General features: G+C 34.8%; 2 protein-coding genes across 2 annotated transcripts in view; one reads left to right on the top strand and one right to left on the bottom strand.

Annotated features, from left to right (window-relative positions):
• LOC126973304 (AT-rich interactive domain-containing protein 5B-like) overlaps positions 1-2,992 on the top strand; it is a 74,112-nt gene extending 71,120 nt beyond the window's left edge. Inside the window, exon 14 of the mRNA XM_050820509.1 lies at positions 283-2,992. Coding sequence (XP_050676466.1) covers positions 283-1,377 — 1,095 coding nt within the window. The 3' untranslated portion in view covers positions 1,378-2,992. The remainder of the gene's footprint in view (positions 1-282) is intronic.
• A 1,044-nt stretch (positions 2,993-4,036) lies between these two features.
• Positions 4,037-16,042, bottom strand: part of LOC126973314 (U4/U6 small nuclear ribonucleoprotein Prp3) — a 55,680-nt gene continuing 43,674 nt past the window's right edge. Inside the window, exons 12-15 of the mRNA XM_050820523.1 lie at positions 13,930-13,985; positions 10,447-10,596; positions 9,028-9,160; positions 4,037-6,482 (exon numbers count right to left, since the gene is read on the bottom strand). Coding sequence (XP_050676480.1) covers positions 6,369-6,482; positions 9,028-9,160; positions 10,447-10,596; positions 13,930-13,985 — 453 coding nt within the window. The 3' untranslated portion in view covers positions 4,037-6,368. The remainder of the gene's footprint in view (positions 6,483-9,027; positions 9,161-10,446; positions 10,597-13,929; positions 13,986-16,042) is intronic.

The following is a 16,042-nucleotide window of genomic DNA, read 5'->3' as shown; positions in this document are numbered from 1 at the left end:
TAAGAACTATTGCCGTGAAAAGCATTATTAACGTAATGAACAATTGTTCGGTTAATTGTATGAGATTATATTTATGCTTTATGTAGTGAATTTAAAACTAATTTTATTTGTTTATCCTAAGTATATGCCTTTTTACAAAAATCATGACGTTTATGAAGTAAAAATCATAATAGTGCTTTTCATGTAATTTAGTGGCAGACGTATTTGACAGTCATAGTCACATATTGCAAGATGCTTTTTAATTTGCTAAAAATAATTTTTTAAATACTTAAACTTTTTCAGATCCCATATAAACCAAAAACGCCAGAGATAATCGACCTAGATGAATACCCGGAAAGTCCACAAGGAGTCAAAAAGAAAAAGTTGGAAGTCCTAAAAGAACGGGGTCTAGAAGTGACGGCCGTTCCTCCAACCCCTCTCTGGCCCCACCCATCTTCGATTCCCGTCCAAATAACCCCTATAACGCCTCTCATTAATCCCAGCCCTATTATCCTTAACCCTGCTATTCAGCATCAGCTACTGAGTCAGGCACAACTATTTCAAATGTACAACATTGTTCCACCAAATTACGCAAATGGCATCCAACCACCCAAAGTAATACAATCGACTAGCGCTTACGGAACTTCTGGGCCAGAGAAAACTGTGTATGGTAACCCCAAAGATCCATTTATGCCTCCACCACATATGCTGCAAGGAACCCCAATTAAACCCCAACGGAGTATACCAGCCACACCTGTAACACCGCAAGATATATTAGACCTAACCTGCAAATCTCTTACCCCACCATTACAGAAACCGTCGGTGGAAATAGTACGGGTACCATCAGATTCGCCGTCAAAAACACCCCAAAATTTATCCAAAAATTATACATTACTAGATGGTAAAGCAATGGTCGGATCTAATTTAGAAATAACACTAGTCAATCCCAAAACTCCGACGCCTCCAAAACGACCTCCGCAAAAACGATCTTCAAACGGTAAATTTATTTCAACGAAAACTCCAACGCCACCTAAAGATTACAAACCCTACCCGCCCCCATCGCCTTCGGGGATAAAGAAGCCTCAACTAAATGTACCTAATTACCAAATTAGAGATGATATATCCCCAACCAGCTCTACAGGATCAAAAGACTCTTCAAGCACAGGTCAAAGTAACCTATTAAACGCATTCAAAGGGCAAAATTTGACACAAATGATGGATATGCAAAAGAATGTTCCAATGTCCCCATTCATGGATCCCATGTACATGAATGCGTTTTATAGCAGCTTGGGGCAAATGGATCAGAGGCAACTTGCTATGTACAGAGACTTGATGGCAAATCAATTTAGGGGTTATTCGGGGTTATTAAATATAGGCACGCCGACAACGAAAAATTAGCTTAAGTGAAATTGCGTTATGGATGTATTTAGTTAAATAAATATTTGCGTTATTTTCCTTTGAATTATAATGTTATTATTTAATAATCACGTTACGTCATCAAAAAATGAACCAATATTAGTAATTTGATGGCGCTATTTTCATATAAAAGATAGGTTTTGTTTGTTTTCGTTTCACGAGAGATTGTGCAGCAGCTGTTCGTAACGCAAACAATTGTGATATAATGTGTTCCGATCTCTATTCCATGCTAAGGATGGCCGGCAGTATTTGCTGTTTTAGCCGCACTGCCGAGACGTTCGCTACAGACTGGACTACCTTTACCCACAGATTTTTTATAGACAGATTTACCCCAAATACCCGATACTTAAATTTTAAAATTAAAAGTATATATTTACTGTCTTACATTTTATAGATAGTTTTATCCCAATTTAGGTGGATTCGGTACCTATATACATAAGAAATTGTAATAAATATATATTTTAATTTTCACTAATTACGATTTAAGCATGTTCATGTTTACAGAATATAACCCAACTAAAAGACCCTCTTGCCCCAACTTTTATAAAAAAATCTAAATTTCGGACATATATTTGACCCATTTAATCTAATCTATTTCCAGAGGCAATATATTACTTTGTCGCTTGTTTATATTATTCGGACCAATTTTTTTATTACAATAAATAATTCAAATTCCCATTCTGTAGCGAATCTTATCTAGTATTCCATTTTGTATATAAGGTGTATGTTTTTACTACCGATTAAAAATTATTAGAATATTTTTATTTTGTTTCACGAAGCCCGCTTAGGACTAATTCCAATTAAACTTAAATGACAGCTTTCTCATCAGCAACTAATTTATCTGTCACCAAGCTTGCACACTGAGGGAACATAATCTAAATAAGAAAATAGAATGTAAATCAGATTTATTTAAATAAGAAAAAATATATAGATGTGAGTAAAATGGCAATGAAGAATATTACCAATTTTGATTTTTAGCTTACAGTATGATTTATAAAAAGTAAATTCGTAAAAATTATATGGGTGTTATGCTTCGCTTACCATCTCTGTGAAGTTAGTACACTGCACTTAATGCGGAATATCTTATCTTCAAAACTACTCTCATTATTTTATTGAAATAAAAACTACAGTTATTACTGTACTATATACTATAAGTTTCAGAGATTTGACACGTTGTTGATATTGTCCATTTTGGCAGTACCACTTGTTCGCCTTTTTGTATATTTTATCGGAACTTTGGAAGCAATTTCGTATATTCGTGTTACACGCCCGATATTATCGTACTGAGCCCGTCAACTTGAGTTGTAGCATAGAATAATGCTGCACTACTGTGTTGCGGCAGAAATAGTTCTATTCCTACTTTAATTGCAGGCGCGATGTTTAAAGTTTTGTCGGAATTGGTTCAGCGGTTTTGCGTTTATTTTCGTTTTGTTTCAAAGAATTGTTATATTTTTCACTATTCGGTAGGATTAGCTGAATTATTATTTATAAGTTAGTTTAAGTAGGATATGTTTTTTAATTCGCAATTGTATATAACTGACTGCGGTTGGAACCATTCATGTAAGATTGCTGTACAAAATTAAAGTTATTAAAAATTTGTATAGTTTTATTTTTACTAGTACCACCCTGTTAAATTATGTCTGGACCTGAGGTCGATGACGTCACATCGTCGCTCTGTTACGGTGTGCAAAATAAGCATCACTAGGATATTATTATTAATAAATAAACAACGATTTATTTTGTATTATGGATTGCTGAAAAGGTGTTGCGTTGTGATGCTTATTATTAATATTATAATTTTATTATAAAAATTATTCAATGATAGAATGTGGGTTAAGTAAAAAAGTATTTATTTTTCTGGCAGTACTATTATAGCGACACAAAAAAAGGTTACTGCAGTCTATAATCTGACACGCAAAGTTCCTTAAAAAATGAAACCTGACAATGTATTCATGAAAAGAATGTGGATGGAATTGGAGATACACTTCATAATGGTCAATCTAATATGTCATCAGGCAATTTCAGATCGAGATTTTATTTATGCGAGCAGAAGTCATCTCGAGAGATCATTGCCGGTCTGTTGGGTAGCTTCATCAATCATTCCATAGTTTGGTGGCATGTGGAAGAAAGTCCGTCGCGAGAGGGAGTGCATCAGCGACTTGTTGTGTAGGGTAAAGGGGAGGGCATCATAGGCCAGGAAGGTCGCCCATGCGATGGACCGACCAAATTAACTCTGCTGTGGGCGGTCCATTGAACGAGTGTACCAGGCTGTCGGCCAGCAGGGACACGTGGCGAATGCTCCTGAGGCGAATCATATTTTCCCCAAAAGATGTCACTTCGTGATGACCACGACCGCTCTGCGAAGAGTGTCACGAAGAAGAAGAAGGAAAGAAAGTTACTTGAAAACTCCAGCGAGGTGGAACACCAGACATCGAGACGATGAAGATTATATCTTAGTTTGTTATCATTTCAAGCAACTCTTCGGAACACTCCCCTGAACAATGCGGTAGAAGACATAATGAAGCGACGTCTCTATGCAAATCCAAGCAACACAACAGCAAAAGCAGGTTCACAGATAAAGACAAATTTGATTTGTATAAATTGTTATTGGTTTTACATTGTGAACCAAATAAAACGCATATTATTCAAAATAATTTTATTCAGTTAATACTACAGAGCTTCGAAATATATCACCAGAATTTCTATTTGTTTCAGCTTTATACAGATAGATTAATTTAGTTGTTATTTATTATCTTAGCAATCTAAGATACCGTGTATAGAAGCATTTTAGAAATGGCGGTCGCATCATTGTGTCCTTGTCACACCGTGTAGGGTAATATACTCGCACATGTACTGCACGCATAATAAATATAAAACAAACCATTTTCATGGGATTTATTTACAGAAATAGTACGAGGAAGGAAGTTAGTTACGCTATTAGGGCTGCGCCAGTTTACAAAGTAGTCATGTTTCATTCAACTCTCAACTCTCTGTGGCTCCATCTACAGGATCTACTTTACAGTTGATAACTTGCTCAAAGGAAATTGAAATGTCGCTTTTTCACATCTAAACAATTTGTTATTTTTTAAGTGATAACCCTCAATTCTGGAATAAATTACACAAATTAAATTTGATAACGAAATTTGTCCTGCATCGTTCACAAATTTTGTTTTTTTTTTTAATTGAATTAGGCAGCTCAGCTTGGTCTTAACTAAATGTAAGGGAGTTCTTAAAAATCCCAACTGTAGAAAAACATTAAAATTTCTAAGGAATTAATATGAAATTTTGACTTTTCAATACTTTAAGAAACTTTTGCCGGCAAATTCCCTAAGAAAGGCTTCTCTTTACAAACAAATCTTAAAATATTTTCCTGATAGTGTAAATATGTACTGTGATATCTCATTTTAAATTGACATCACGCTAGTAAATTATGTAGGCCCGCTACAGGTTTTTAGAGAAATATTTTTTTTTGTGCTAAATATTTATTTAATTGACGTACAATTCACAACGACACTCAAAACTATTTGAATCAAAACTCTTTAAAGTTTTCATTTAGTTACGTTTCGACCGCGCTTTGAATACGACGCCACGCAAATACAAAGTGTTCAGTGAAAAACTGTCCAATTCACAATACATCAAAACATTTCAGGTAAGTCAGGTCAGGATTCAGGATTTCAGGTAAGTGCCCTGTTTAAATTAAAAAAATTGTGTAACTGTGATTGTTAGTCTAGTCGTTTATAATACGTCAATGTTTTTACTGATCTGTTTTATACGACAGGGGACGAGACGAGCAGGACGTTCAGGTGATGGTAATTAATACGCCCTGCCCATAACAATGCAATGCCGCTCAGGATTCTTGAAAACCCCAAAAATTCTGAGCGGCACTACAATTGCGCTCGTCACCTTGCGACGATAGATGTTAAGTCTCATTTGCCCAGTAATTTCACTAGCTACGGAGCCCTTCACACCGAAACAATGTTCTACAAACATAATATGTTCAAATAATAACAATACTTAGCCAACGCCTCAAAAAAACAAATTTCCACCATTTTTTAAGTGAGTGACACCCAAATTCGGCAACTAACGACGAATTGATCAACTAAACCATTTGTATCATACTTCAAAAGAAATTAAATTATGCGATATCATAATATTTCGATTGGTTGTATTTGATACCTTCTTTAATTGTCAAAAAACTAAAGGTTACTATAACATAAATGACTTTATTATAACGATACCACAGATTGGGAATGGAGCGACCGCCCTCAGGCTATTTAATTATAAGTTTTATTGTCCGAAATAATATTATAAACCATATATTGATTTAAAAAAACGCCCGCTGAGTTTGTTCCGCCCGCTCTTCTCAGGCCTGAGGCACTTTTTCCAATGTGTGGTTGTTTTTGGCTTTCAATACATGTTCTATTTTGAATAAAAATATTTAATGAGTCAATAATGTATTACTTTGTCTTATAAGGTACTGAAGATATGCACGTCTGTTTCATCTAAAACTCTTGTATGCTTCTCCGCATTTGAGAGGGTACGCCGCAACTAAACCAACCGTTCGAGTGACGCATCGATATTAAATCTTGGTATGACTTGTTCAACTCTCAGGTTGTGGCTTCATCTACAGGATCTACTTTACAGTTGATAACCTGCTCAACCCCAATAATTGCATATTTGGAAATTGACTTGAGATGTCGCTCTTTCGAATCTAAACAATTTGTTATTTTAAAGTAATATCCCTTCACTTCCGGGATTTATTATACAAATTAAATTTATAACCAAAATTTATGAACGATGCGGGACCTGAACCCGAGTTCCGACTCACCGCTCTTTCCAACTGAGCCGACCGTTCGAATACGCATGGGTCGTAAATATTGGTATATCTTGTTCAACCTGAGAGTTGGTTACAAATTTAATTTGTATACTAGTATAAGGTAGGGTGTACATTATGGCTAAGAGCGTGTCGGCGGTCATGGTTCGTCCGGGCCGGTGCCGAGGACTGCGCCGCTGTAAGCCAGATCCCACAGGTGCTCCACTCTATGCTTGAGGAACAGCTCCCGAGCTTGTTTTTCCGTAGGCATCACCTGGGGGCAAGCATATACATTTTATATTTTAACTAAATTTTTCATATAAAGGTTACTATAACAAAAATGAGTTTCTAATTAATTATAAATTTTATTGTACGATATTACATTGTAACCATGTTTTTATAAAAAAAAAACCAGTTGGGTTTCTTGCGCTCGTTCTTCTCAGGTCTGAGGCATACATTTGGAATGTTTGGTAGTTTTTGACTTTCAATAATAATATATCCTATTTTGAATAAAAATATTTGATTTTGTAAACACAAAACTATAGAAGTTCTAATTGTATTGGAGGACTCCGTACGATACGCACTGTACACAGGATTCTTATATAATTACTAGCTGACCCAGTAAACGTTGTGTTACAAAAGTAACTGTTAATCGTAGATCGGTGAAAATTTGAAGTTGTATTTATTTTTTGATGCTGTTTCATAATCAATTAAAAAAAAATGTCAAAAAAAATAAAAAAACAAAAAACTTGGCGTGGACCACCCTTAACATTTAGGGGGATGAAAAATAGATGTTGTCCGATTCTCAGACCTACCCAATATGCACTCAAAATTTCATGAGAATCGGTCAAGCCGTTTCGAAGGAGTTTAACGACAAACACCGCGATATGAGAATTTTATATATTAGATTACATTACAAAATCCACAGAACTAAGGTTATTATTATACTATTTTAGAACTTACTTCTAATAATAATACAATAGGAATACTTATAATGATATAAATACTACGTAATAAGAGGGACTGCCTAAGTGAAAATTGATATTTACTTTAGTATGAAACGTGAATTGACATTTGACATAAGTTTGAAATATTAATTACAATATGGCGACGAAGTATTTATTTAATGGTGTGAAACATATATAGCCGCACGTAAAACCTATTTCTGGCGTGGCGACGCGTCGCCTTGTCACAGTAATACCGTCCTCAGAGGCAACATCGAATATAACTATTACCGAAGTCACTGATTAAACGAATTAAGTAGTCACGATTTGAAATAAATTCGTATTAAATTTTTGTATTTAACGAAAATAAATGTTTATTCAATAAATAGTCATCGTTATCTGGAAAAAAATCGTAATATTTTATTTTATCATTATGACATATTTAGTTCCTATCACAATATGTTCTTTTCTGCATATTACTTTTACAAAATAATGTCGATGTTTCACATCTGCCAGGCGTCCCGTGACGGCTCACAATTTTTATTTAATTAAGGTACAAAAACGATTACAAAGTAAAACATGTGAAATATAAAAATAAAGATCTTATCACTATAAAATTGTAAATCTAACTATTGTACACAGCGTTATATTATTTAAAATCACAACGAAAATATGTAAGTACAACTATATTTGAGTTCTATGGTACAGTGCTTCATAATTGTTATTTTAAAATTATATAAACTTTGACTAAATATGTCGATTTCACAATTTTTATTATTACTTAACTCGTTATATAATTGGCACATAAGATGAAGTGGATTATTATATGCGACGTTGTTGTAACAGTGCGGTATTGCAAAAATTGTAGGCATACGAGTGGCTTGCTTGCGAGTAATAAAGTGAACATCTGTTAATAAATCATTGCTGAAAGTCCCATGCACAATCCTGAGTAGGACAGCCATAGCATAGATAGAGTTTAGTATAATCCGGCTAAATTTGAAAGCGAACAGTTGCTTAAAACGTAGTGGATTTCGGTATTCTCCGATTTTTACAAGATTATAGCTGTCATCTGTCAATATATCAATCACTGTACGTTTATACAATCGCTTTTTTGTTAGAGAGTTTCGCTAGACTGGCCTGCGTGCGTGCGTGTGTGTGTGTGTGTGTGTGTGTGTGTGTATTACTTTAAATTTATACATTCCTTAAGTATTTTATTAATAACTAACTTTTGATTGTATCAAAAATTGTGAGTTACTCGTCATTTTGACGCATAAGATATTAAGACTAAATATTAGCAGAGTAATGTCCGTAACTACGGCGTCCTTCAGACCGAAACACAATTCTACTTCACGCCAGGAAACTGCAGTGGTACAATCAAATCTTATCAAAATCAAGAAAATGACACTTAAGAATGTCAAAAGTTTTCTTTTATTAAACAATTTGTTATTTTCTTTAAAGTGATAACCCCCACTTGTCAGAGTAATAACAAAAATAATTTTTGAACAAAATTTATGAACGATGCGGGACTCGAATCCGCGACCTATCGCGTTCCGTGCGAGCGCTCTTACACTGATCCAACCGCTCGAGTGACGTAACGTTCATAAATCTCAATATGCCTTTGTTCAACTCCCAGGTTGTGGCTTCATCTACAGGATCTACTTTACAGTTGATAGCCTTTTTTTATATTTATAGCGACTTCGAAAAGGGAGAAGAACACTGAGAAGAAGTGGCAAGAAACTCTTTTGCCACTCTTTTAAATAAATATTTGCAGCTACAAATCATTTCAATAACAATATATGTAGAGTGATGCAAATATATGCAGGTCTATTCCACGTATCAGGGTGTATATGTATTTATTTCCAGAAACATAAATACCTTAAACTTGATGTCCCCGAAGGCGCGGCCAGGAGTGTTCCCCTCCCACACCAGGTGACAAGAGTTCGGCACCTCGTTCCCCTCGTTATCCTTCACCATGTCTTCCTCCCACTTAATCCGCTGCAGCATCAGCCTAGTCGAGAAGATAAAAAGATACCATTCATAATCATAATCAAAGAAAAGTTCTTTAATTATTGTGTAGTATTTTGCTTTTGATCAATACCTATGATAAATATTAATAAACATTGTCATATTCACGTATGCAATATTTTATTATATAATATTTTTTTTATTATAAAAAACTAGCTGACCCAGCAGACTTCGTACTGCCTAAATCGATAAATAAAAGACCTAAACGTTTGTATAAAATAAACTTAAAACAAACAAAAGGAATCCTTTTTTTAAGTGTGTTTTAAGGAAGTTTATTTTACCTCCTTAGAAAGATAAAAAATTCAAATTAGTTATTCAATTTAAACTATTATTTTTATTAGATTTCTGAACGACGGGTGACACGTCAAAGGAAAATGAAAATTGTTGTTTTTATTCAAATTCGAGAATTTTCATGTTTATTCATACCTTTTAAACCTTCCCTGGACTTCCACAAATAATTCAAGACCAAAATTAGCCAAATCGTTTCAGCCGTTCTCCAGTTTTAGCGAGACTAACGAACAGCAATTCATTTTTATATATACAGATAGAGTGTTTACTGCAGTAATATAAAATTTTATAAAAAATATTTAATTCAATATGCTCTACGAAAATAAGCACCACAAAAAATAGACTAATCAGTATTTACACGTGAAACGTTTCTTTATTTTGATTGCTTTAAATAACACAATATAACACAGAACACGACACCATTATATATTTTAATTAATATTCGGTAATACACAGAATAATTACAATAAAAACACTAACATTAAAATGCGATCCAATTTGACAGGATACTAATGGACACTAAATTGTTTCAAAACGGTTTCACGGTCTATCTATTCCGTCCCCTTCTCACACCTAGGTTTTTGTGTAAGAATAGTTATCTCTCTCTCTCACACAGAGTGCTTCTACTACGCTAGTATACTATGTTGATGGTTCTACCACATTGATAATATTTATAGTATTTTTTTATGACAATAAGGGACAATACGAGCAGTTGATGGTTATTGATACGCCCTGCCTATTACAATGCAGTGCCGCGCAGGATTCTTGAGAAACCAAAAAATTCTGAGCGGCACTACAATTGCGCTCGTCACCTAGAGACATAAGCTGTTAAGCCTCGTTTGCAAAACTATATATATATACAATATTATCTTTATGTGAAAGATGGCAGACATGTAAGTGTTTTAATGTTTTTTTTACTGCCACTCCAACAGTTACTTCTTCTCTGCTAGTCGCTGGTCTAGGTACATGTGTGAAACAAACCGTTTATATTTGGCGTGCTGTTTGGGCCCCCCCTCCGTCACCACCACGCAACAGCCCCGGTGCAGCACAACTACGCCCGTCATGTGCAGCTGGCGAGCGTTCACCTCCACCTTGAACTTGGCCGACGCGCACTCGAACAGGTCACGTATCCTGAAATATTACGGGATAACTTTGGGGTCACACTTTAAGGGGGGAGGGGTGTGACGATATGTGATATTTCTGGACAAGGGACAAGGGGGATCAATAGTTTAGGGCCAGCGTAGTTCACCTAGTATTAAAGCTAATTTAAAGAAATTTATTTTTTAGCACCAAACAAAATAGTAACTGCTGACTATAGACACCAGTGCAATCTAGTTTGCTTGTTAAAACTTTTGTATGTATAATATTATCTTGAACTATAGTTACATGAGGTAAGGATAGCGAATTACCTGCTGCCTAAGATATAACGTGTAAAAAGTGTAATTAGAAAGGTGTGGCGTCATTTATTGGTCCCACTGGAAGATCAGCGCTGGTTGCGACAGTAATAAGCATTATGCTGAAGTGTGACCAATTTGTGACAAACACTCCAATTTGTAATTTGTTTTGTATAAATATTTTTTCTATGTAAATATTGTGTTTGTTACAAATAACTATATTTCTTTCTTTCTTTCAATATTCTTTCTTACGTTACATTAAATCTAAAGTACTAAAAGTCTAAAGTTATATGTTAAGCAAAATTTAATGAATTACCTATTAATTGTGTGTCTACCGCATTTATCACGGGGACTGTTCCGAAGAGCTGTTTAACCTGATTCCTACCGCCAAATTCCACCTTCGAACGACACGCCACAAGTTAGGATATCAACCCCACCATCTGGATGTGTGGCGGTCCTCCACTGAGTGATTTTCAATGAGCTTTCTTCGACGTACTACAAATCTGTGGAATGAGCTTCCTTGTGCGTTCCTTCCGGGACGATACGACATGGGTAATGAGTTCCTTATAGGCCGGCAACGCTCCTGTGATTCCACTGGTGTTGAGAGAATGTGGACGGCGGTGATCACTTAGCACCAGGTGACCCGTACGCTCGTTTATCCTGCTTTTCCATAAATAAAATCAATCTTATTCTATAAGGCTTATGTTTTTAAAATTTGAATTTCACTATACAATTCATTACTTATTAAAATAGAAAATTTGGGGTCACAGCAGGTGTAGGGGTTTCACAAGTGTGTCCATTTGTGAAAAAGACGGGTGGAGAGGGTTTACCAGTGGGAGGCTCCTTTGAACAGGATGCCGGCTAGATTATGGGTACCACAACGGCGCCTTTTACTGCCGTGAAGCAAGTAATGTGTAAGTATTATTGTGTTTCGGTCTAAAGGGCGCCGTAGCTAGTAAAATTACTGGGCAAATAAGACTTTACATCTTATATCCCAAGGTGTCGAGCGCAATAGGAGTGCCGCTCAGAATTTGTGGGTATTTCAAGAATCCTGAGCGGCACTGCACTGTAAAGGCAGGGCGTAATTTTGTGAGTGTTTGTTTGTTTGTGTGTGTGTATATGTGAGCATCTGTTTAATCAAGAATTAATATGATGTGAATGCTAACCTATCACTTTAACAATGGCTTCCATGTCTATATGCGTGAGTGTGCGTAACCATCTTTGTTTGCGTAACCATATTTGTATATGACGAATAAATTGGCTTCAAATATACTTAATCTCAATTTTATAGTAGGACAGGACCTATCAGATGTTCCACAGTAGATACGACTACTGTTAGATGACTGATGTTGTTATAGTTAGGTCTAAACGTTAAGCTATGTCTAACGAAACACGTGTCTAAGCCATGTTTAAAATATTATTTTTGTAATAGCACCGATACAGTTTAACAATTTTTCTATCCCCTAACCCCTAGCTCGTAACAATATTTTTGATTGTTGTGGACACCAGAGGGCCCACCATCAACTATTAATAAGCGATGCGATTCCGATGCAGTTGAGTTTAGGTACCTAAATTTCGTACCATGAAGTGCCTTTCAATGAATGGCGTTTGGATCGCTTATGAAGAATGAACGAAATAAATTTGTCTGTGGTCCGCGGTGTGAGAAATAGATGATGCTCTACAGTCGTTGCATAACTTTGTCTCTCTAACTCGGACCATATGCGTTGCGTTTCGAAACCTAAAATGATATGATTTTAGCGGTTTTTTGCGTAGAAAATACTAAATATACATTTTAAAATTGCGCTTTATAGCGTCATATTATAAACCATTCAGCCCTGCTGAACTTATTAAATAATAGTAATATAAATAAATATAGTTCTTTGAATTACAAATTAAATGTTTGCTTGGGTGTTTTCGTAAAAATCACGACTTATGATTTTTTTTTAATTCGTTCTTGAGAACAGGCTATAGCCCGGGCCCTTGCTTCCTCGTCTTTAGCATTTTCATTTACGGTATTTATTTTCAGTATTTTGTTTAACAAAAAAGTCCGATAAAGTATTCTCATCTCATCTTTCATCAATAAAATTTTCCTATTCTGTATGTTTTCAGTATTTTTTAAGATTTATTAACAACACGATTCACTTTCCTCTAAGGAAGTAGCACCTTTTTTCGAATCGCTCCGTTTGACACATAAGCTATCCAGTTTAGGTTGAAATATTATCTCATGGTACGAATGAATGAACGAACTAAACCAGTTTGCGATTCAATTGACATCCTTTTTGACATTCAATTGACATCATTTTTGACATTCAATTGACATCAATTTGACATTAAATTGACATCATTTTTGACATTCAATTGATATCTTTTTTGACATTCAATTTACATCATTTTTGACATTCAATTGACATCATTTTTGACATTCAATTGACATCATTTTTGACATTCAATTGACATTAAGTTTACATCAATTTTGACATTCAATTGATATTATTTTTGACATTCAATTGACATCATTTTTGACATTCAATTGACATCATTTTTGACATTCAATTGACATTTTTGACATTCAATTTACATCGTTTTTGACATTCAATTGACATCATTTTTTTTTTACACACTTTCACACAAATTATCTTGCCCCAAACTAGGCATAGCCTGTACTATGGGTACAAGACAACGATATATTTAATACAATATACTTACTTAAACGTACATAAATACATTTAAACATCCATGACTCGGAAACACTCATTCATATTCATCATATAAATGATTGCACCTACCGGGATTCGAACCCGGGACCTCTAGCTTTGTAGTCAGGGTCACTAACCATTCGGCTATATGGGTCGTCAATTTTTGACATTCAATTGAACATCATTGCGATTTAATCAGTTAATTTCACGTCAACCTAAATTAGATAGCTCTAATCGCGTCGTGGTACGAAATAGCAAAGCAGTTCATTTTAGGTTGTCAAGTGAATTGCAATAAGAGTTCATGGTAGGCCCGCAGTTCGCGTGAAATATCAACAGGTGAATCCCTAGACTATTCTAACAAATTCAGTACATACCTATAAACAGCAACATTGACACCCAGAGAGGTGTCCTCGCGAATCTTTCTGTCGACCTAGAAAAAAGAAACAAGATTAGACAGATAGATAATAGTGTCGCTCACTGCTCCAGCTTATTTACACGCGAAGGAAATGATATTATAAATATGATGAATTGAAAGTTGATTAGATTAGTTAAAAAGGCATAAAAGGCATTTATTTTCTCAAAATTGATTCCTTTAGAATTCTTTTTGATGTCATTTCTAATAACTACTAGATACTACTACCGCCTCGGAAACAAATGGCGCTCTGAGAGAGAAGAAGCGGCGCAAGAAACTCTCCCAGCATTTTTTTTTATGCGCTCTTTTCAATACAAATACACAATAACAATTCAACTTTAACATTTCTTTTTAAAGTTATTTTATATGTTTCTTATTTTCATAAGATGAGCGCGTGACTTCTCATACAAGAAACCCAACAGCCACTCTTTTAAATCAAATAGAGTAAATTTATTGAAGTAGGCGTTACTTTGCGGAAATCCATAATTATACAAATGATTTGATCAGGACGTGTTGTCTCGCCAAAATCAGTCCTGATTTTCGAACACGTGTCGAATTGTTTAAATTCAAATTCAAATTCAAATATTTTTATTCAAAATAGGATTTATAATCACTTATTGAACGTCAAAATCTACCACCCATTCAAAAGATACATCGCCCAACAAAAGACTTACTAACTCGACCCAACCGAGTAGTAGGCATAACAAGTTTGTTTGTAAAGACAAATATTCGCGGAATTAACACTAAAGAAAACTCAAATCATTTGTATTGTCAAATAGAGTATTTTACAATGGCTGTAAAAATTTGTTTGTAAGGTGCTGCATTAAATATATGAATGGTGTTAAAATATTATGAATTATTGCATAAAAAAGTAATAAATAATAAACTGTATAAGCATAAATTATCGTATATCGGATGCATCAACCTTCAGAGCTTGAACTCATTGTTTTTTGTAAGGATGCTTCGTGAACGTGATGGTCGTGATTACTGTCATAATTAGTAATTGCATCCAACAAATACAACTCTCGACATCTACTGTACTTAATAAATATTATTTTAATTAAATTGACTTGAGATGTCGCTCTTGTAAATCTAAACAATATGTTTACAAGAGCGACATCTCAAGTCAATTTCCTAATATGCAAATATTGGGGTTGAGCAGGTTATCAACTGTAAAGTAAATTCTGTAGATGAAGCCACAACCTGAGAGTTGAACAAAGCAAACAGAATTTTATAACGAGGCGGTACTCGAACGGTCAGCTCAGTTGGTTAGAGCACCGGCACGGAATGCCGGAGGTCGTGGGTTAGAATTCCGCATCGTTCATTAAATTTTTTTTTCAAATTTTATTTGTGTATTAATCCTAGAAGTGAGGGTTATCACTTTAAAAAAAACATAACATATTGTTTAAATTACATTCTTATTTGACTCACTCATGTATAACGTTGAGTATTTAATGTTTGAATATTTTTGTTGCATCAATTTACATAAATTAATACTGATTTACGGCCGTTTTCAATAACGTATCTCTAGTTGCAGATACATTGCTGTCACCGTTTAGTGACAAGATCTTATCTATCCATAGTTATGTCCAACATAGTTAAAGTCCAATGCTTTATGTCGACAGGTTATTGTAATGTAAGCAAGCGTAAAAGGATAGATTTGTCTACCTCTAGTAACTTAAACTTAGGATAGACAGGTTATTGAAAACGGCCGTTCGAAGAGTGGCGATATTTCTTGCCATTTCGTATCATTATATTAAGTATAATGTTATGCTATTATCATGCTTAACATATTGTATTATTCTAATGCACATTAGAAGAAGTAAGACGTCACGCGATATAAACACGTGCACGTGAACACAAGCGATAACATTACATTTTAGCAATTCAAATGTAATTATTTGCCAAATTATAATAAACGTCAAGTTAGTTACACAATTTTGTTAAGTTTACGCGGCACTTACCTGAAATACATCACTCCACCTGTTTTAAGTTTGGATATGCTGTCATTTGGACAGTGTTACACTGAACACTTTGTCATTGCGCGGCGTTGTATTCAAAGCGCGGTCGTAACA

The sequence above is a fragment of the Leptidea sinapis genome, chromosome 29 (assembly GCF_905404315.1).
Source record: "Leptidea sinapis chromosome 29, ilLepSina1.1, whole genome shotgun sequence".
In the NCBI taxonomy this organism is placed as follows: Eukaryota; Metazoa; Arthropoda; class Insecta; order Lepidoptera; family Pieridae; genus Leptidea; species Leptidea sinapis.
The sequence above is the reverse complement of the archived record's forward strand: the minus strand, read 5'-3'. Positions and strand labels throughout refer to the sequence as shown.